We start from the raw sequence: 23007 nt of genomic DNA, 5'->3' as shown, positions 1-23007 counted from the left end.
GAATCCAACAGATCATAATTTGACATTGAATGAGCAAATAAAGCCGATACAGAATATTGGTCAAGACCTTAGTGTGGCGTGCCTCACGATGTATATGAATAGAACATCTCAGGATGCCAAGTATCCAGCAAACCCATGACAAAATCGGCATGCCCGAGGCAGGAAGCCAAGCACAGTTGTACATTAAAATGGGACTATCCCCGTGATGTGTCCAAAGTGAACACAGATGTTGAGATGAAGCTGACAAAGTTGTGGCACAGCGATCTCCTGCCACGGCACGCTCCTTCATGGCAGCCAATGGTGACAACAGTTATTGATATTTTCTAGACTAAAATTTTTGGTTAGATTGTAAAGAATCATGGAACAAATGGGTGCTTAGTTCAAGCTAACTGCAGTGAAGTTACGTACACCAAAAGTCAACCAGTTTACTCAACTAACCTTCAGTGCACGTTGTCATGTGGCAAGATGAAGTTGGAGCGAAATGGTTTTTGACACTGAATATCGGGTCATGTCTACGCCCATTTAATCCCCTTGATTACCTTCATGAAGGACTTGTACAGGGAGTTGAGGTCAAGCTGGTGGATGTTGCCAATCAACGGCCATGGCCGAGGACCAGGTGGGAAGCCCTTGGGGTCATTTTTGAGGCACAGGGGGCCAGAGAGCAGCAGGAAGAGGAGCACCAACACAGCCAACAGGGCCAGCGCCGTGGTGCCAAACGTCGGCAGCATCGTGTCCATCCCCAGCACATCCGGCACCATTTTCGGAGATATGCCGGCGCTCTGGCCAAACAGTTAAAAAATGTGTTATATATAAAAAAAACAACGACCATAACAGACAGTCCTCAAGATACAAACGTCCGAATTACAAACATCCGCACCTACCAACGAACCGCCATAAGATGTTATTGTTTAACCATCTTAACGTTTCGGTCGCACTTTACGAACCAAACCGAACCGCAGAACTATTTTGTTTGACGGAGCGGTCCTCTGTGAGATGTAACGAATCCCCAGCATCCTGGGTGATGCGGACAGTGACCCGCCCCTTTTGACAAGCACCTCTGATTAGCACATTTGGCTTCGTACAGTGCGAAATAAGTTCAACATGCATACATGCAAGCCAGCATCAGGATTCAAGGTAAGTGGAAATAAAACGTATTTTTTAAATTGTCATTGCTTTATGTATGCTTTATTTACTATATAGTATTTATTCAAGTATTACATGCGAATGTACACTATTTCTTCTTATTTATGATTTTAACAATTCCTTCCTTTGTTTCACAAAAGCACAACATATAACACTGACTATGTACTGCAGAGTACAATTATATTTTGAGCTCCGAGATACGAACAAATCGACTTACGAATGGGTCTCAGGAATGTAACCTGCTCGTAAGTCGACTTCCGTATGCCACAAGTCAGCTTCAACTTTGGAAGATGGAGGGCCTACGTCATTTGAAAAAGCATTTATTCACTTTTCCCACTAAGTTTTTCTCAAAAAAGTTAAACCCGATTTTCCCAGCAAATATCACGGTAACGTTCTTTTCTAAGGGGCTAACTTGTAGCAATACGAAGAACATAATAACTTACAGTTCATATTAAAATAATAAAAAAAATTCTGTAGAATGTTTATATATTTTTTTTGCTCGTGGTGTATACATCAATGAATGTTTAAAGTGCAGTTCGCACATATGCAACACCATATTCTTAGTCTTCTTTGGTTCTTTCGGTAAAGTCACGTAGAATGAGAATAAAATAATAAATTGATAAAATAAAATAACACAATAATATTCTCACGACGTTTCGGCCACAACACAAGCGGCCTTCATCAGGTGAAGGGAGCGAGACTGTCTGGTAGGACAGCGCTGGAGTGAGAGAGCCACGTTCAGATCACGGCTTTTAAGCTGTGTGAGAGGAACAAAGAGCCTTAGAGTCGCGGCATCTCTTCAGAAAGGTGAGAGACTCGATTAGTTGAGCCTTCTTATCCCGAAGTCTGTTGAATGATCTTAAGGATGTGTGGAATCCCTCCCCGTAGAGGCGGTTAAATTTCGATTTAAAGCTTTCGTGACTGCAATGATTCATCTTCTTTGGTTCTTTCGGTAAAGTCACGTAGAATGAGAATAAAATAATAAATTGATAAAATAAAATAACACAATAATATTTTCACGACGTTTCGGCCACAACACAAGCGGCCTTCATCAGGTGAAGGGAGCGAGACTGTCTGGTAGGACAGCGCTGGAGTGAGAGAGCCACGTTCAGATCACGGCTTTTAAGCTGTGTGAGAGGAACAAAGAGCCTTAGAGTCGCGGCATCTCTTCAGAAAGGTGAGAGACTCGATTAGTTGAGCCTTCTTATCCCGAAGTCTGTTGAATGATCTTAAGGATGTGTGGAATCCCTCCCCGTAGAGGCGGTTAAATTTCGATTTAAATCTTTCGTGACTGCAATGATTCATCTTCTTTGGTTCTTTCGGTAAAGTCACGTAGAATGAGAATAAAATAATAAATTGATAAAATAAAATAACACAATAATATTCTCACGACGTTTCGGCCACAACACAAGCGGCCTTCATCAGGTGAAGGGAGCGAGACTGTCTGGTAGGACAGCGCTGGAGTGAGAGAGCCACGTTCAGATCACAGCTTTTAAGCTGTGTGAGAGGAACAAAGAGCCTTAGAGTCGCGGCATCTCTTCAGAAAGGTGAGAGACTCGATTAGTTGAGCCTTCTTATCCCGAAGTCTGTTGAATGATCTTAAGGATGTGTGGAATCCCTCCCCGTAGAGGCGGTTAAATTTCGATTTAAAGCTTTCGTGACTGCAATGATTCATCTTCTTTGGTTCTTTCGGTGAAGTCACGTAGAATGAGAATAAAATAATAAATTGATAAAATAAAATAACACAATAATATTCTCACGACGTTTCGGCCACAACACAAGCGGCCTTCATCAGGTGAAGGGAGCGAGACTGTCTGGTAGGACAGCGCTGGAGTGAGAGAGCCACGTTCAGATCACGGCTTTTAAGCTGTGTGAGAGGAACAAAGAGCCTTAGAGTCGCGGCATCTCTTCAGAAAGGTGAGAGACTCGATTAGTTGAGCCTTCTTATCCCGAAGTCTGTTGAATGATCTTAAGGATGTGTGGAATCCCTCCCCGTAGAGGCGGTTAAATTTCGATTTAAAGCTTTCGTGACTGCAATGATTCATCTTCTTTGGTTCTTTCGGTAAAGTCACGTAGAATGAGAATAAAATAATAAATTGATAAAATAAAATAACACAATATTCTCACGACGTTTCGGCCACAACACAAGCGGCCTTCATCAGGTGAAGGGAGCGAGACTGTCTGGTAGGACAGTGCTGGAGTGAGAGAGCCACGTTCAGATCACGGCTTTTAAGCTGTGTGAGAGGAACAAAGAGCCTTAGAGTCGCGGCATCTCTTCAGAAAGGTGAGAGACTCGATTAGTTGAGCCTTCTTATCCCGAAGTCTGTTGAATGATCTTAAGGATGTGTGGAATCCCTCCCCGTAGAGGCGGTTAAATTTCGATTTAAAGCTTTCGTGACTGCAATGATTCATCTTCTTTGGTTCTTTCGGTAAAGTCACGTAGAATGAGAATAAAATAATAAATTGATAAAATAAAATAACACAATAATATTCTCACGACGTTTCGGCCACAACACAAGCGGCCTTCATCAGGTGAAGGGAGCGAGACTGTCTGGTAGGACAGCGCTGGAGTGAGAGAGCCACGTTCAGATCATTGCAGTCACGAAAGCTTTAAATCGAAATTTAACCGCCTCTACGGGGAGGGATTCCACACATCCTTAAGATCATTCAACAGACTTCGGGATAAGAAGGCTCAACTAATCGAGTCTCTCACCTTTCTGAAGAGATGCCGCGACTCTAAGGCTCTTTGTTCCTCTCACACAGCTTAAAAGCCGTGATCTGAACGTGGCTCTCTCACTCCAGCGCTGTCCTACCAGACAGTCTCGCTCCCTTCACCTGATGAAGGCCGCTTGTGTTGTGGCCGAAACGTCGTGAGAATATTATTGTGTTATTTTATTTGATCAATTTATTATTCTATTCTCATTCTACGTGACTTTACCGAAAGAACCAAAGAAGATGAATCATTGCAGTCACGAAAGCTTTAAATCGAAATTTAACCGCCTCTACGGGGAGGGATTCCACACATCCTTAAGATCATTCAACAGACTTCGGGATAAGAAGGCTCAACTAATCGAGTCTCTCACCTTTCTGAAGAGATGCCGCGACTCTAAGGCTCTTTGTTCCTCTCACACAGCTTAAAAGCCGTGATCTGAACGTGGCTCTCTCACTCCAGCGCTGTCCTACCAGACAGTCTCGCTCCCTTCACCTGATGAAGGCCGCTTGTGTTGTGGCCGAAACGTCGTGAGAATATTATTGTGTTATTTTATTTGATCAATTTATTATTTTATTCTCATTCTACGTGACTTTACCGAAAGAACCAAAGAAGATGAATCATTGCAGTCACGAAAGCTTTAAATCGAAATTTAACCGCCTCTACGGGGAGGGATTCCACACATCCTTAAGATCATTCAACAGACTTCGGGATAAGAAGGCTCAACTAATCGAGTCTCTCACCTTTCTGAAGAGATGCCGCGACTCTAAGGCTCTTTGTTCCTCTCACACAGCTTAAAAGCCGTGATCTGAACGTGGCTCTCTCACTCCAGCGCTGTCCTACCAGACAGTCTCGCTCCCTTCACCTGGTGAAGGCCGCTTGTGTTGTGGCCGAAACGTCGTGAGAATATTATTGTGTTATTTTATTTTATCAATTTATTATTTTATTCTCATTCTACGTGACTTTACCGAAAGAACCAAAGAAGATGAATCATTGCAGTCACGAAAGCTTTAAATCGAAATTTAACCGCCTCTACGGGGAGGGATTCCACACATCCTTAAGATCATTCAACAGACTTCGGGATAAGAAGGCTCAACTAATCGAGTCTCTCACCTTTCTGAAGAGATGCCGCGACTCTAATGCTCTTTGTTCCTCTCACACAGCTTAAAAGCCGTGATCTGAACGTGGCTCTCTCACTCCAGCGCTGTCCTACCAGACAGTCTCGCTCCCTTCACCTGATGAAGGCCGCTTGTGTTGTGGCCGAAACGTCGTGAGAATATTATTGTGTTATTTTATTTTATCAATTTATTATTTTATTCTCATTCTACGTGACTTTACCGAAAGAACCAAAGAAGATGAATCATTGCAGTCACGAAAGCTTTAAATCGAAAGGAAACCATATTCTTAGCTCTTTCGGTAAAGTCACGTTGAAGGGAAACAATAAAATAATAAAATATATATAAAACAATAAAAAAATTCTCACGACGTTTCGACCATAACACAAACGGTCGTCATCAGGTGTGTCGGTTTGCATAAATGTATTTATTTTTAAACGGTGTATTTATTTATTTATAAAAAACGTCAGCGCCACGCGCAGCGATTTGGCAGTTTATTTAGAAGGACTAGTCCATCTATGTTCTGAAAAGAGGAGGGGGGAGACGAAAAATTCATGTATGCTGTCTGAAAGCCACTGTAAGCGTGAACAATCAATTAAGACCTGAAATGGTTTATCAAATCTTTCCAATGATTGCTAAGCCAAAATCCATCTTCTCGGTTGAAATTGGCTCTGTGCTTGTATATGTGAATAGCCTCATGAACGAATCTCTCATGGTAGCCAGATGGCTTACAAAGAACCTCTATCTTGGAAAAGTCAATGTCATGTGAGCCTACTGAATTATAACAATGATCTGCCACGGCAGAGGTGTTGGTCCTACCGTGTTTACGGTCTGCTTTCTGTTCACGAATGCGGTCCGAGACATGGCGTTTAGTTTCTCCAATGTAACTACTACCACAGAGGCAACTTAGTTTGTAGACACCAGGGTACTATATGTCCGGAATCACATCTTTTACAGATGGAACCAGATCACGGATTTTATGTAATGTGTTGAAACGGACCTGGATCTTGTGTTTATTCAAGATTTTGGAGATCTTTTTTTGTGATCCCCGCAATGTAGGGTAAAGTGATGGTTTTGAAAGGCTCCTCAAGAGGGCCCTTCTTCATGGTTTGAGTGATAGCTTTGCGGATTGTATAGTCGGAGTAACCATTAGCCTTAAGAGCTTGGTGTACGTGCTTGAGTTCACTGCCTATGTGTTCCTGGTCGGATATGCATTGGGCTCTATGATACAGAGTCTTGATGAGAGAATTCTTCTGTGATGGATGGTGGTGGGAATCCGGTTTCAGATAAGCATCCGTATGGGTAGCTTTCCTGTAGACAGAGTGGCTCATTGAACCATCAGGTCTCTTTTTAATTAGGACATCCAAAAAAGGTAGCTTGCCATCTTTTTCGACTTCCATGGTAAATCTGATGGCTGGGTATATGGAATTGATGTGGTCGAAGAATTGGTCTAGAGCAGGCCGGCCATGTGGCCAGATGACAAAAGTGTCATCCACGTACCTCTTCCATAAGGTTGGGCGCAGAGTGGCAGTCTGGATGGCGTCAGTCTCAAATTTCTCCATGAAAATGTTAGCTATAACCGGAGATAGGGGGAGCCCATTGGGGTGCCCTCAGTTTGTTTGTAGAAAGTTCCATCCCAAGTGAAGTATGTATTGGTTAAACAGTGTCTCACCAGGGGGGGTACCTCAGTGTTTAGTCCTTGATGAACCAAGTCTTCAATGATTGCGATAGTGTCAGGTACAGGAACCTTGGTGAATAAGGAAACTACATCAAAACTGACAAGCAGGTCGTCTGGGGACAGGGAAATACCCTTGATTGTCGATACCAGGTGAGTAGAATTTTGTACTGCAGAAGTGGTTTTTAATAAATAAATAAATACACCGTTTAAAAATAAATATATTCATGCAAACCGACACACCTGATGACGACCGTTTGTGTTATGGTCGAAACGTCGTGAGAATTTTTTTATTGTTTTATATATATTTTATTATTTTATTGTTTCCCTTCAACGTGACTTTACCGAAAGAGCTAAGAATATGAATTACTGCAGTCACGAAAGCTTTAAATAAAAAAATATGCAATACCATTTAGAAAACATAAGCAAGATATACATTTCACAATGCGCTATAGTTATAAAAAAATTGCTTTGCAAATTTTGAATTAATATGCATATTTGAATGTAATTGAACGCAGGTTTTGGAAAACGATTAACCCATATTGTACCAGAAAACCAATGGGTTCAACTCCTGGATTAATTATTTGGTTACCCTAAAAAAATCATACTGTTGTCTGCGTGCATGAACTCTATCTGATATTGCATAGGCACAGATTAAAGGTTTCCAATGTGGCCTCCGTTTAGAGAAGTTGCCCAATGTTGTTAATGATTACATCTAATCAGTTTTGGCTCATGCAAGCCATCCCCGACTTATGAATTGTTTTTAACTATCCGACTTGCGAACGTTCACCCCACACCCCCCTCTCTATATCTCTTCCGTGGCTCCTCCCCCCTCTCTTACCTATATAGACTCTTGTCACAGCAGCTCTTCTGCCCACTTCAGCAATTGTTTCTTGCTGTGGTTGTCCCACCTGATGACGGACGCTTGTGTTGCGCCAGAAACGTGATTTAATGTATTTTATACCTACGCGACTTTACCGAAAGAACCAAAGAGTAGGGGAGGATAGTTAACTTTCCCGCGTTGGTTGTTCTTGTTCATTGTTATTTGTTACTGGTTCAGGTTTTGTATTGGGGGTCACGCTTTGCCACTTAGGAAATGACGGCCAGCCGTATTGGCTGTGGGGAACATTGAGGAGTTTATTTAAAAAAAATTCCTCTGCCCTAACTTGAGTTTTAAAAAAAAAGTCTTCTCTCCCATTTGAAATTCGGGGGTTTGACAGCCGGGTCGGCTGGATTTTATAAAGGGGGGGGGGGGGTAATGTAGTGACATATACTGTCACTATACTGTAGCGCCGGGTACTGGAGGGACACGTGGCCGGGGGCTGAGAGCCCTGCCTTCATACATTAGGGGGCAGGGCTGAGGGCGTGGTGAAGCCACGGCCAGGAAAATAAAGGGGGAGCCCGGAGAGGAATCGCGGTCCGTTGGGGGGTTCAGCCTGGAGTCCCGCATCTCTTCGTCTTTGCTCCTCGTTCGTCGGTTGAGTGTAGCCTGACACACTCAATCGTGGGTCAGACGGCGTGTGTGCTGGCTGGCCCGTTCACTACACTAACCCGCACGCACACAGCGAACAGATAGACACCTAGCTATAGAACCCAAGTCATGAGGGTTGTGTTTATTAAAAGTATTGCCTCCAACTACAGTGTGTGAGACTCAGTGTATAACACACTACACAGGGTAGTCAACAAGTCAGGACGTATCATCATCACTATTCATGAGCAGATAGCCCGTAGGTGTCCACTGCACATTTCGTTATTTGTTTCCACTTTCTTCAAGTAGTGGCCACATCTTTCTGGCACCAATCTCTTATGATGTCATTCGCAGGTATTTTTCAGCACTGGCATGTCTGGCCAACACCAGTTATATTGTGTGTTTTGTTGAAAACGTAATAGGCTTTCGCAACCAATTTCATCCATAAGAGGTTTTTTTTCTGGGATAGATCGCGTAAATATAATTGTGTCGATAAACCCGCCTCCACCCGACACAGCCAATTAGTGAGGTTTGTCACATAAACAAACATGTCAATTGGCATGTTTTATTTACGTGTGGTGGCCGGTTGAAAGACATATGTATATTCAAGTGATCTAACCCAAACAACTCTTATGGATTGTGGTTTATTTTACCGTTGGCAGGAAACCGGGGAACCCAGAGGAAACTCATGGAGAACATAAGTGGGGAACATACAAACTCCACACAGAAGGCACCCGAATTGGGAATCGATCCCAAGGACCTTCTTGCTACGAGACGCGAATGTTACCACTGCGCCGCACTGCCATCCAGTGGATGCAGATGTGGTCCGTTGACATTTTACCAGAGAGCAGGTTGATGAATGAAGAAGGGAAGCAAACACGAGCCAACGTTTCTGTTATTAAAGCAGAACAACTAAGCGGAAATGGTCATGATGTGACCAAGATGAAAATTGAGGGTAACACCCCTGGCTTCCCTCTGTATCAGTTACAACCGGTCGTACCACGTTTAGGAGTATGGGTGTGGGGAAGCCCGATTCTGCAAATTGACCTGCTATAAAAGGGGAAACAAAGAAGGGGAACATAAAGAGAAGGGCGTGGTGCCAGCAGACAGCAGCAGCCAGGCGCATCTACTTAATGCTGCAGTGGGGAGACACCACACAAAAGGAAGCAGCAGTGTTCTACTTAATGCTGAAAGGTGGACACACGACACCAAGGGAGCCACCAGTGCTCTATCTACTGCTATAGTGTGGAGACACCACACCAAAAAAGGCACCAAAGCACTGCATATTGCTCCAGGCTGACTATTAATACCTGGGACACCCAGGACCATTGAGTCCCTGTAAACGGGCGTGCCGGTGGGTGCATCGGGGTTGCGTTGCGTGTACAAATGGATTCCTTTTTCTTTATTACGTCCCATTATAGAGCACACAAGTCAGAATACTTGTGGGGTTCTGCCTATAAGTGTACATGGAAGTATCATCCATAAAATTGTTGCAAAATGACCAATCCACCTGGTGTGCTACCTCTCTCCGAAGGGAAGCACACGCTCCATAACCCCCCCACCTATTCTGAATCGTTACACATGAGAACCAAAGAGAAAATACACAAATTCAACTGCGGAATGGAGACTGAGAGAAGGGAAGAGAAGCATAGGAAGACTCAATGTTTTTTTTCGGTAAAGTCACGTATGTAGAAATACCATAAAATTATATTAAAATAAATCACGACGTTTCGATCGCAACACAAGCGATCTTCATCAAGTGTAAAATAACAAATAACGAGGGAGCATATAGGGCGACACCAACGCAACACATAGAGAGCGCCAAACTGCACGGAGGTAAATACAACAAGACGATGAGAGACCTATTGTTGTATTTACCTCCGTGCAGTTTGGCGCTCTCTATGTGTTGCGTTGGTGTCGCTCTATATGCTCCCTCGCTATTTGTTATTTTACACCTGATGAAGATCGCTTGTGTTGCGGTCGAAACGTCGTGATTGATTTATTTTAATATAATTTTATGGTATTTCTACATACGTGACTTTACATAAAAAAACAGTAATTTATGTAGTCACGGAAGCTTTAATTCTTCATAGGAAGAGTGTCAGAAGAGATTGGCGAGATAACGTCATGGAGTTTGGAGTCCACTACGTACATACATCAACAACAGCCGCCATTCACCACTAAGTGGTGGTCACATCACCACGGCGCTTGTTCCAGGCTATGTGCACTTTAAAGCCATGTGAAGTGTTGAACGCCTGCTGGCAGGTCACTGAAGAGACCCAGGTACCATGGGTTGACTGACTGAGATGACTGGGTGATGCATCACCTACTGTGCCAACTTGCTGTATTTTAACTGCCCAGTGCTTCGCTCGTTGTGAGCATCCCTCGTCTGTTTTGCTGGAGGGCGTCTGCCTCCAACTTCCTGATAGCATCCTTCACAAGCCTCATCCACTGAGGCCGATCTTGACACCGCAGGTACCAGTTATTGGCAATTCCACTCGACTCCATATTCTGTCGTACCACATCATTCCATCTCTTCTCTAGCCCGTGCCGTGCCCGTTTAGCCCCCTCTATCCGGCTGAACAAAAGCTGTTTGGGATGCGGTGGCTGAGCATGTGGGCTACATGACTCAACCTACGTAGCCTTGCCTGCCGGGACGAGGTCATACAATGCATACTTACACGGGTATGCAGTACACCGTAAGTTCGTACCCACCTCCTACACCCATTGACAGTGGTGAGCACGTGTTGTACACACGGTAAAGGGTGACAACTCAACTATAATTTTCCTATTCTTGGTTCTTTCGGTAAAGTCACGAGGAAGGGAAACAATAAATAATAAAAAATATATATTTTTATTTTTTTACCAAGAATATGAATCCCTGCAGTCACGAAAGTTTTAAATAAAAATGTATAATTTTCCTATCTGTATTATAAAACCTCCAGGGCATCTGTGTGTAGCATTTTGTTAAGAGGCACTTTCACTTACCTTAAACACTGCCCAAACAAATGTCCTCTAAAAATAAAAACTGGCAAATTAACTTAGACGCCAAAGTGGGGTTAGGACAAACATGTATTGATAACGATTCTTGAATGCTGCCAAAACGGCAACTTTCCAGTCTAAATAGCCTTCTGGAATCCCAGAACTTCACCTGCTTACATCCCTTTAAATAAAAAGCTGAGCTTCCCCCTCCCTCATATATAACATTTCTACATCATGTAAGTCAACATTGAAGACTTCTCTGATTGGCCAACTGCTATTTTTTTGTCATAGAGTTGCTGAGCACGGATTCCAAATGTATAAAACAACAAGCGACCAACAACTCATCACTATCAAGATCACTCGGTTAAAGTTTAGCGTCGTTTGAATTGAGGAAGGGCATGGGAAATGGGATGGTGGGAGGGAATTCCAAAGTGGAGCTGTGTGTGATGAAACAAGCAGAAAGAGAACTGAGGTGACCTGCAGTGTGGGAGTTGTTTTGAAGCTACGCAGCCAACAAAGCGTGACGGGCATTGCAGATCCACGAAGGGAAGTAACCACAAAGAGGAACGCTGTTGTTTCAGCTGGGTCTGTGATAGAACAAAGGCTAGTGGATCACACAGATTTGTGAGACTCCCAACCACACTTGGGTTGCAATATGATCAGTGCGTGGCAGTACAGTAAATGGATTTAATAAACAGGCGAGTTTTCTCCATCTAGATTCTAGAGTATAGGAACTCCTCTACTTACGAACTTTCAGAGATACGAAGAAACCTATCTGTATGTCCAGTTGCCCGTTCAGACCGAGAGTCGTAAGATCAACTGCCACGTAATAGATGACGGTGGTGCCATCTAGAGCTACAGGAGATTATACAACTTTTAAAGCCATTCCCCGTGTTTAGTGTAGATGCCGTACAACATGTTTGGAATCGACGGGAGTAAAGTTGGACTTGTGAACAAATCGACTGATGAACTGACCTCTGGCTGGAACCTAACTCGTTCATAAGTAGAGGAGTCCCTGTACAGGCATGTATGTGTAGTGACGCACTTCGGAGACAGGGATCGTTAAGGCACCTTCTTTATTCTCACACGCTAGGTAACCATACATGCCCTATGTGCTTACACACTAGTCACACATCCGTCTAATTCGACGTCACTATCCAGCTAGCACAGTTGGTAGGCTGTCTAGATAGCGGCATCTAGGGATGGTTAAGACGGCAGTGCTGAAGGTGAAGAGCAACAACACAGCAAGGGGATCCACTTCCAGCAAACAGCCCCGAGCTCTCTCCCCGGGCCCCTTTTATCCTCCCGGCCTGGCCTCGCTTTGCCCTTGCCACGGCCCCTTTATGGAACCTACTAACAGGTTCCTGGGCTTCTAGGTGGACCCCTTCCTGAGCTTCTCTTTAGTTCTCTTTACCCCCCGTATATACTCTCTCTGATGACGTGTATACTGCCCTCTACTGTCAGTAACACTTTTCTGTCAGCAGCCAGCGTTATTACTCTACATATGTATGTTGAACTTTTGAACCGTATGTAGCCCACAGTGCTAATTGGGGGTGCGGAGGAAGGACAACAAACTAAATACAAAAAACGGTTTTAACCAGCGAGTTTGTCAATCTAGATGACTTAAAAGTGCATAGCTCCAGTGGCTTCCTAATATCGGAAAGAAGAGCGTTCCAGACGGCTGCAGAAGAGCAGGCATACCTCCTTTCGCACTCAGAATGCATTCTTGGTAAACGGAGATAAAAAAAAAAACACTATTTTTTATTTTACCAGGTAAGGCCCACTGAGCTATGTACAGTTAGGGAAAAAAAAGTATTTGATTCCCTGCTGATTTTGTACATTTGCCCACTGACAAAGAAATGATCAGTCTATAATTTTAATGGTAGGTTTATTTGAACAGTGAGAGACAGAATGACAACAAAAAAATCCAGAAAAACGCATGTCAAAAATGTTATAAATTGATTTGCATTTTAATGAGGGAAATGAGTATTTGACCCCTCTGCAAAACATGACTTAGTACTTGGTGGCAAATCCTTGTTGGCAATCACAGAAGTCAGACGTTTCTTATAGTTGGCAACCAGGTTTGCACACATGTCAGGAGGGATTTTGTCTCACTCCTCTTTGCAGGTTTTCTCCAAATTATTAAGGTTTCGAGGCTGATGTTTGGCAACTCGAACCTTCAGCTCCCTCCACAGATTTTCTATGGGATTAAGGTCTAGAGACTGGCTAGGCCACTCCAGGACCTTAATGTGCTTCTTCTTGAGCCACTCCTTTGTTGCCTTGGCCGTGTGTTTTGGGTCATTGTCATGCTGGAATACCCATCCACAACCCATTTTCAATGCCCTGGCTGAGGGAGGGAGGTTCTCACCCAGGATTTGACGGTACATGGCCCCGTCCATCGTCCCTTTGATGCGGTGAAGTTGTCCTGTCCCCTTAGCAGAAAAACACCCCCAAAGCATATTGTTTCCACCTCCATGTTTGACGGTGGGGATGGTGTTCTTGGGGTCATAGGCAGCATTCCTCCTCCTCCAAACACGGCGAGTTGAGTTGATGCCAAAGAGCTCAATTTTGGTCTCATCTGACCACAACACTTTCACCCAGTTGTCCTCTGAATCATTCAGATGTTCATTGGCAAACTTCAGATGGGCATGTATATGTGCTTTCTTGAGCAGGCGGACCTTGTGGGCGCTGCAGGATCTCAGTCCTTCACGGCGTAGTGTGTTACCAATTTTTTTCTTGGTGACTATGGTCCCAGCTGCCTTGAGATCATTGACAAGATCCTCCAGTGTAGTTCTGGGCTGATTCCTCACCGTTCTCATGATCATTGCAACTCCACGAGGTGAGATCTTGCATGGAGCCCCAGGCCGAGGGAGATTGACAGTTCTTTTGTGTTTCTTCCATTTGCGAATAATCGCACCAACTGTTGTCACCTTCTCACCAAGATGCTTGGGAATGGTTTTGTAGCCCATTCCAGCCTTGTGTAAGTCTACAATCTTGTCCCTGACATCCTTGGAGAGGTCTTTGGTCTTGGCCATGGTGGAGAGTTTGGAATCTGATTGATTGATTGCTTCTGTGGACAGGTGTCTTTTATACAGGTAACAAGCTGAGAATAGGAGCATTCCCTTTAAGAGTGTGTTCCTAATCTCAGCTCGTTACCTGTATAAAAGACATCTGGGAGCCAGAAATCTTTCTGATTGAGAGGGGGTCAAATACTTATTTCCCTCATGAAAATGCAAATCAATTTATAACATTTTTGATATGCGTTTTTACGGATTTTGTTGTTATTTTGTCTCTCACTGTTCAAATAAACCTACCATTAAAATTATAGACTGATCATTTCTTCGTCAGTGGCCAAACGTACAAAATCAGCAGGGGATCAAATACTTTTTTCCCTCACTGTAGCTCTTTTACAGAAGAGACCTCGCCACAAATGATCGCTCAACGAAGTGGCTTATCATGTGGAAATCTATAGCAGAAGAAGAAAAATCCACGTGACCATGGGGAGAGACATGTAAATTCCAAATATACAGCAGGCGTCAGGGTCGGGAGCAGAATTGAACACACGACCTATATACTAGGCGAGGTAGTTAACGTATTGCCACCATGGCGCTCAATACATTCCCGACCGCTATTTTAACCTATGAGTGGTATATTATGGCTTCATCAGGGTATCGGTTATTGCCTTAATGATACTGTACACTTTATTGTTTTATATATTATTATTTTATTGTTTCCTTTCAACGTGACTTTACCGAAAGAACCAAGAATATGATACTGTACACGTCAGGATCTTTATTTATCCTGGAATAAATCGGATGAGCTATAAAGCTCTTTTTCACAGATGTCTAGTCGGGGCGAGTCAGAAAGTTACAACAACCAATACAAACAATGGTAGAAGTGTAAAGTATAGAAAAGGTGAGCAAATCGCAAAAAAAGTATTCAGAAAATAGATAAAGTATATATAAGTTCAGATTGCATGAGTACACCAATTCCCAAGCTTGGGCAAAGCAGCAAAATAACAGCAAGAAGAGTCCACGACCACAACAAGGCAGTCCTTCAATTAAATTGTACATTAAAACATGATACATGTATAAGGACAGTACGACTCTCTGTGGCCGTGGTTACTAATTAATGTGACGGAACAGGCAGGGTCATGTAACGGTAATATGGGACCTAAGTGATCGTTAATAATGATTGACACGACGGGCACTGACAGGGTCACGTGAAGATAAGCACGGGACCTAAGTGGTCATAAATAGAAATTGAGACAGAGACAGGCAGGGCCAGGTGTGGTGAGAGAGTGTTGGGAAAAGGGACGTAATCGGGTCAAGAGGGGGATAAAAGCCAGCATAGAATAGGGCTCTGGGCTGCTGTTGTGGGGGAACCAAGGAGCTGCCATCGCCGTCGTCATCTTGGAGCGGGTCGTCTTCATCATCTTGGATAGGGCACCTTGTAGTCTTGAAAGGCTAGAATTATATTGTCTCCGTGACAACTTAGCGTCCGCTCCTGTGTAGCCTGCCAACTACACAGGGAGCGTAGCGTAGAGTCAGAAGTTACTCAGGCATATATAGTCACTCGCGGTTACTCGTTAAGTTATCAGTGAGTCGGTGGACTTTATTCACACAAAATATTCATTTAACTGAACAAGACGGTGTCTCTGAGAGCTACATTACAGTGGTGTCAGAAGTGGCTATTGTAAAATGCCGAAGAGGGGAAAGCGTGGAAACCCACCTGTAGCTTCTTCTTCCGAGGAAGAAGACGGCCAAGGGGTCCCCCAAGCAACCCTGTGAGCCGGGGTCCCGGTGACAAACACCCCGGGTGCAGGGAACACAGTGCCGGGGATGGAGATGGTGGCCACCTCACCGCCCCAGCAACATGCTCCGGGAGAGTTTCAGGTGCCGCCAGCGATGGGGGAGGTGGGGGCCGCTTCTCCCCAGCAACACTCGATGGAAAGATGGCGAGAGCTGGCGGTGGATCTGCTCCCTCGACGGTCGCTCAATTGGTGGCAACGTTTGGAGCGGCGACATCGAGGGCTGAGGTGGCCATGGACGAGCCGCAAAATCGTGCAGGGTTGGTGGAGCGGTCGCCTGCAGTCGGGGTTCCCGCGCTGGGGACCACATGGTCGGGGCCCGCCATTTTGCGGAAGGAGACACGACCGATGGCCGCCATTTTGAGTTCTGCGCGGGAAGCAGCAGAAGCGGTGTCAACTATGGTGGCGAGGCGGGGTGCTGCCGATCGACGGTGTAGACTGCCTCCGGTTAAGGAATTGATGGCGGTGGGGGGGGGGGGGGGCGATTGGAGTGCCTTCACCTGCCAATTTGGAGAGCTTTACCTACGGCTCTTGACGATGATGGTCTCACAGAATTCTGGGCCATCCCCGAGGAGAAATGGGCAACACTTCAGGATGCCTACAGTGAGATGGCTACGGTATATGACCCACCGTCTGCCACGCGTGGGAAGTTCCTCCAGTGGAGTCAAGGGGAAGCTGAGACGCCCCTCACTTACTGCGGCACACTAGTGGCATAGGGGCTGGCGGCCTACCCGCAGTTGGACCAAGCGGCGCTCGACTCCCTCATGATGGAGAAGATGTTGGAGTTGGCTTCTGAAATGGGAGTCGTGCTACAGTGATCGACGAGGACGCTCAGACATCCTTTTGGGCCGCCAGGTGCCTGCAAGCGCACGAAACCCTGCAAAAATGGACTCGGGTCGCTGCATGGACCGGGAAGCCCTGGACTGGGGATGGTTCGAACACCCGACCATCACTGGTCATCGGGGAGGTGATGGAGGAAGGTGTAAAATCTGCGGGGGAGGTAACGCCAGCGTTTCGCGGATGGGATTGGTGGTGAGGAGAGACACCGCGACGGAACCGGGAGCGGTGCGGCCAGCTTGGACACTTTGCGCGTGGGTGCCAAAATATCGCTCGGATATTGTTGGAGTCCTGCACATCCACCGTCTCATCGACCACCACATCCCAGCCCCTCCAGGCAAGTCGCAATGCACCAGGCACCCGGCCGCTAAAAGCATGTCATGCATCGAGGTCACCGGGTATCACAAAGGCCATTTAAACCCACCATTCTCTGGTCAGGGTAGACGGCCGACTAGCATGGCCGACACATAGGTGGCCAAACTCGGACACACAGTGGCGAAAGCTGGTGCACTAGTAGCAGCGGTAGTTGGCTCATCGGTAATAGTCGGGTTTGTACAAGGTGTGGAAGTTCGTGTATTGGTTGACACGGGTGCCTCGGCTACTATCATATCTGAATTTATTTTTGAAACATTACCCTTTAAAAATCGTTGTGTAATGCCAGTGGTGAGTGTGTATTTGGTAGCAAAACGGAGGAAGTATGGGAATTGTAGGGCAGGTAGAAGCCCGCATCAGATTAGGGGAGATTGAGATGTCAGGGCCAATTTTTATTTCAAAGATGCTGGCTGTGCCCTGCCTCTTGGGCATGGATTTTTTTTAGCAGGATTCCCCTATAAATCTTTACCGACCAGGGTTGTGTTCAGATGCCGTCAGGACAACGAATGTTTTTCTTGGACTCCCCGCATCGGAGTGCAAAGCAGAATATTTTGGTTCAGGCTCTGGTCAAGGAATCTCTAGAGATCCTACCTGGCACGCAGGCATAGGTCCCGTTGCGTTATGATGGTTGGACCTAGAAGAACCAGAGGCAGTAAGGGAAAATTTGACATCGGTCGCACTTCCTTACTGCAACACCATATTGACACAGGCACGGCAGCCCCTATTCAACAGAATCCGTATACATTGAGCCCTTCAGGAAAAAGATAGTGTACAACTGGCCGATGGCATGCTGCGGTTCTGTGTAGACTTCCAAAAGTTAAATAAAGTTTAAGTCGCCGGACATGTACTTGCTCCCGTAAATGGACGACTCCCTGGATGTGCTGTCAGGTGTGTTGTATATATAGGTGTTATGAAAATTGATGAAAATAATGAAAATTAAATGAAATTTGAGATTTGCATAATTTATCCGAAATTATGTTAATCAGTGTAATTATGCACATAAATTATGCTGATTCGAGAGATAATCGTATTAATTCATGCGAGTGGGCGTGGTTATGATGATGCAGGTCGTTATGGATTATAAGGTCGAGCCTCGGTGACGAGGATTGTGTTATGAATTGGAATAACGCAATTAATCGTATGCAGTGACGCAGGCGTTGTGAGCGTGAATGAGAGAGAGTCGATTCGACTCTGTTCTTTAATTCCGTATTATCGATAAGGATACGATTACTCTCGATTGAACATTACGAATTATGTGTGTTATGGATTATGTGTGGTGATAGTGTGCTTATGATCGGTCCCCAGGATTCAGATCTCATACGCAGAACAATATTATGCAGAATTTCAGGAAGAATCACACACAAACCTTCTGCTTTGATCAATTTTATTTTCTAGCTAACTTTAATTTTTGGATAATATGAAAACTCAATCTCGGGATGTTGGAATTTCAACACAGCGTTAACATGATACCATCACGATTGCGTTGTTTCACCTCGATAGCGGCACCTGTGGTTAATTCCCGACGCGTAACGCAATCGATCGGTTGTTGAGAGAGAGATTAAAAACAAGCGAACTATTCTATCAAAACCTTAACCTTATAATGTAAATTCGTATTTAAACATTGCCCACACAGTACCACATCCATTCATAGACCTTCAAGTCAATTCTTATCACGTTTTTAACAGTAGGACGATTGGTTATTATGCAACTCAATGACAGCAGTATTTTTCGTTATGAATTGATTTTTAATGCACCACCTTGGAGTGGCAACCCTTCTTGATTATCCCGATATGCGTATCGTGTGTCTTCGTTATCACTGGTTCAATTCTTTGCGTAAAGCAGACGCCGAGGTTAGCATCTCGTGTGTCCAAAATGTGTTTCCTGTGTGTTGCGGCGCGGTGGGGGAGTGAGGGGAAGAGTGTGGGGGAGGGGTTGGGGCATACGAACGGCTGCCAGTTTCTGTCCACTGCTGGCTGGAAGAGTCAGCACGACGCTCGCCGTCGTCGCGCCGATGGGTGTTGAGTGCGGGGCCGCTTCCCTCTCAGCCCTGGTGACGCGAAGTTGCGCGCTGTAGCACGCTGGTGGCACGCTGTTGGCACGCGCTGGTGCTGGTGGCACGCTGGTGGCGCGCTGTTGGCACGCGCTGGTGCTGATGCTGGTGCTGATGGCACGCTGGTGGCGCGCGCTCCCTCTCCTTGAAGATGCGCGAACGCGCCCGTGCTGGTTCGCTGATAGCAGTTTCTCTCCACTGCTGGCTGAGCTGCTGCACGCTCTTGCTTGGTGTTGCTGGCCGCGCTCTTTCTCCTTGAAGATGCGCGAAAGCGCCCGTGTTGGTTCGCTGACAGCAGTTTCCTCCACTGCTGGATGAGCTACGCCGGCGCGCGCTCTTTCCGCTGCTGTAGTATCTGACGCTGCGCTCGCGAGCGACAGGTCAAGTTTTTCTTCTGCTGAGTGAGCCGAGTCGCACGCGCTCTCTTTGTTGAGGTTGTTGGCGGCTCTCTGACAGCAGGTTTCCTCCACTGCTGTATGACTCAAGTCGCACGCGCTTGGTCACTGGTTTGCTGAAGTTGTTGGCGGCTGCCCAAGCTTTTCCGCTGCCGGTTGAGCCACGTTGCACGTGCTTGCTTTGTGGAGATGCTCGAGCGCTCTCAGCGCTGATTCGCTGATACTTTGTTGGCGGCTGGCCAAGCTTTTTCTTCAGTTGAGTGAGTTGAGTCGCACGTGCTCTCTGTTGAAGTGCGCGAACGCGCCCGTGCTGGTTTGCTGACAGCAGGTTTCCTCCACTGCTGTATGACTCACTTTTGTTGATACATCGCGACTCAGCGATCCTCGCTACTCAGCGAGGCTCGGAGCCAGCCGCTCCATGCGACTGCTCGTCCTGTGGACGTCTTGACTCGCTGATCTGTCTTGACTCTTGACTTAACTTCACTGACTTTTGAAAATGCGGCTGACCGTTATATTCAAAGACAATTCTCTCTGCGCAGTGGAAAAGGGGGGGCGGGGTCTGTGTGTGTGAGTTCGTGTGTGTGTGTGTGTACAGATGGCTCCTGCGATAACGATCTGTTTGCCCTGGCGTGAAATTCCTCTCTCGCGCTCTTCGGGAGAGACAAAGGTGGTCGGGAGTACTTATCTCTTTATACTTTCGACTTTATATTTCTCAAATACAATTTGGTCCCATGTTCGCCAAGACTCGTGTTTGTAACTACGTCCTCCCGACACCCCTATCGGGTTACCGAGGTTCGCATTGATATGATGGAGTTATTAGAAAGAAAAATAATTTTCATCCTGAGTTTAAGAGGTCCGTTTCCAGATTGTTGGAATCCATATCCCTTGGTTCTGTAAGGTTCTATAATGGAATATCGTTTAAGGTTAACACGTTATTATTAATGTTATATTGCAATTTTCTTTAAAATTTTGTTTGCCTGGTTGCCGTGTGTGGGGTCGGGTGTGTCTCCTCATCAAACCCGGCTGGCTTTTCCAGATGGCCCCTTGTGATAAGGTGTAATTCCTGCTTCTCCGCGCTCTGAGAGAGACAAAGGTGGTCGGGGTTGCTTGGGATATTGTTTAAACTCTTTCGTAAGTTTGCCCGTTCGCCTCATTCCTTCTCGATAACCTTTGATGTGACTCGGTATTTTGTCTCCAAGCTTTGTTTTAACAGTAAAAGTATTAAAGGTGAAAATCATTTGATAGCGAATTAATTATTGGATAATAATTCACTGATGTATCTGGTGGTCTGGTCTTGATTGGAGTGAGCGCGAGGACCGCTAACTTTAGCTTATTCTTGTTATTGCATTTTAAATTTGAACCGTTGTTTTAATGACAAAGGAAAAATATATATATGGTTTAACCCGTGGGCGTCCTCGTTTCTGGCTTGCGGAGGGCCTCCCTCTGCGTGACCTCCCTTAGGGCACATCAAACTCTTGTTCATCTGGAGATCTTCGCAGATAGCTGTTAACATCCTCGCCTTGAGAGTTTTATTATTTCTTTATTTATATATGGCCTGTTTATGACCGACATCTGGTTTTTTCGTGTTTCTGGCTTATGGGTTTTATTGATGATTTTTTTTGTTTGTTAAAAAATATATATTATGTATAACACAAATATTGTTAATATCAATTTTGGAAAAGGCTCATATACAACAGGTGCTCGATTTTTTTCGACCTTGAATCTTTTGTCGGGGTTTTGGCAACTTCCCCTGGATGAGTCTTCTAAGCTGAAGACAGCATTCCTGGATGCCCCAAGGGTTGTACCATTTTAATTGTCTTCCGATGGGCCTACATTCTGCCCCGGCCACCTTTCAGAGATTAATGGAGTTAGTCCTAGCAGGGTTGCAATGGGACTCATGTCTCATTTACCTTGATGATATTATCGTGTTTGGCCACACCTTTGAGGAGCACTTGCAACGGTTGCGTTCGGTGTTGTCTAGAGTATGGTTGGCCAATCTCAAGTTGAAACCTGCAAAGTGCTACCTGTTGCAAACCTCCGTTCGGTATTTGGGCCACATAGTATGCGATTCCAGGATAGCGACAGACTCCGACAAAATGGCGTGTGTGCGCAACTGGTCAACTCCAAAGTCGGTGGGGGAGGTGCGCAGTTTTGTCGGGTTCGCATCCTATTACCGAAGGATCATTCCACAATTCACGACAATTGCCAAGCCTCTCCATGCTTTGAGGGCAAAGGGCCAGAAGTTTAGATGGGAAGCGGGGGAGGAGGCTGCCTTTGTTGCACTGCACAAGAGCCTTGCCAACGCTCCTCCCCTAGAGTATCCGGATTTTTCTCTACCGTTCATTTTAGACACAGATGCCAGTGACACGGGCATAGGGGCTGTCCTGTCGCAGGTCAAGAACGACATTGAAAGGGTGGTGGCATACGGGAGTCGCATCTTGTCGACCGCAGAACAGCATTACTGTGTAACCAGGAGATAACTTTTGGCTATGGTGCAATTTGTGGAACGGAAGGGACTTCGTGGTCCGTACGGATCATGCGGCCCTCCAGTACTCCTTGCGGGTGGATCAGCCGTCCGGCCAGCTCTCACGTTGGCTGGAAATGTTGCAGGAGTACTCGTTCCGGGTGGTTTACCGGAAGGGAATATGGCACAGTAATGCGAATGCACTATCCCGATTGCTGTGGGGGGAACATTGCGCTTGCTGGATGGGTGCAGGGCAGTGTAGACTGCCGGGAGCGAAACTTCCCGATGTGGTGGCGACGGTGGAGGGCACGGCACCTGGTGGGGAAATCGCGCTAGAAGACAAACGTTGGGCCTCACGCATGCCGAGTGGGGTCGGCTACAAATGGAGAATTCGTCCTTGTTACGCTTGCGGTGGCATGCAGAGCAGGAATGGAAGAGCCCTAGTCCGGCGAAGGTCTCGAGAATAATTATTAAGGAAGGAATGCTCATGAGGTGGGACGAAGGGTTGCAACAATATGGCATGGTGGTTCCCACAGTTCTGCAAGGAGCATTGACTCGGGTGGTACACAAAAACAAATTGTTACACCTTGGGGTTCAGAAAACGCTCATTTCTCTCCCCCCCCCCCCCTCCCGGCATTTTGCCTTGCTCTCCTTGCTTGCCCTACCCCACACCCCTCTCTCTATCTCTCCTCCCTGGCTCCTCCCCCCTCTTTTACCTATATAGCCTCTTGTCACAGCAGCTCTTATGCCCACTTCAGCAATTGTTTCTTGCTGTGGTTGTCCCATCTGATGACGGACACTTGTGTTGCACCAGAAACATCGTGATTTAATTTATTTTATACCTACGTGACTTTACCGAAATAACCAAAGAGTAGGGGAGGATAGTTAACTTTCCCGCGTGAGTTGTTCTTGTTCATTGTTATTTGTTACTGGTTCAGGTTTTGTATTGGGGGTCACGCTTTGCCACTTACGAAATGACGGCCAGC

The 23007-nt window shown here is 45.7% G+C and overlaps 1 protein-coding gene across 2 annotated transcripts in view; it reads right to left on the bottom strand.

Moving 5' to 3' along the window:
• LOC116946082 (cytochrome P450 2C5-like) overlaps nt 1-11291 on the bottom strand; it is a 34443-nt gene extending 23152 nt beyond the window's left edge. The window contains exons 1-3 of one of the 2 annotated variants that reach the window (XM_076069944.1): nt 11100-11291; nt 7485-7615; nt 540-779 (exon numbers count right to left, since the gene is read on the bottom strand). In XM_076069944.1, the coding sequence (XP_075926059.1) occupies nt 540-758 (219 nt within the window). In that variant the 5' untranslated portion in view covers nt 759-779; nt 7485-7615; nt 11100-11291. The remainder of the gene's footprint in view (nt 1-539; nt 780-7484; nt 7616-11099) is intronic. The other variant, XM_076069943.1, reaches the window with a different exon arrangement.
• Between the last annotated feature and the right edge of the window lie 11716 nt (nt 11292-23007).

The sequence above is a fragment of the Petromyzon marinus genome, chromosome 26, assembly GCF_048934315.1.
Source record: "Petromyzon marinus isolate PM22_M1 ecotype Great Lakes invasive population chromosome 26, UKy_Petmar_22M1.pri1.0, whole genome shotgun sequence".
Classification (NCBI taxonomy): Eukaryota; Metazoa; Chordata; class Hyperoartia; order Petromyzontiformes; family Petromyzontidae; genus Petromyzon; species Petromyzon marinus.
Note: the sequence above shows the minus strand (reverse complement) of the source record. Positions and strands in the feature narration are given on the sequence as shown.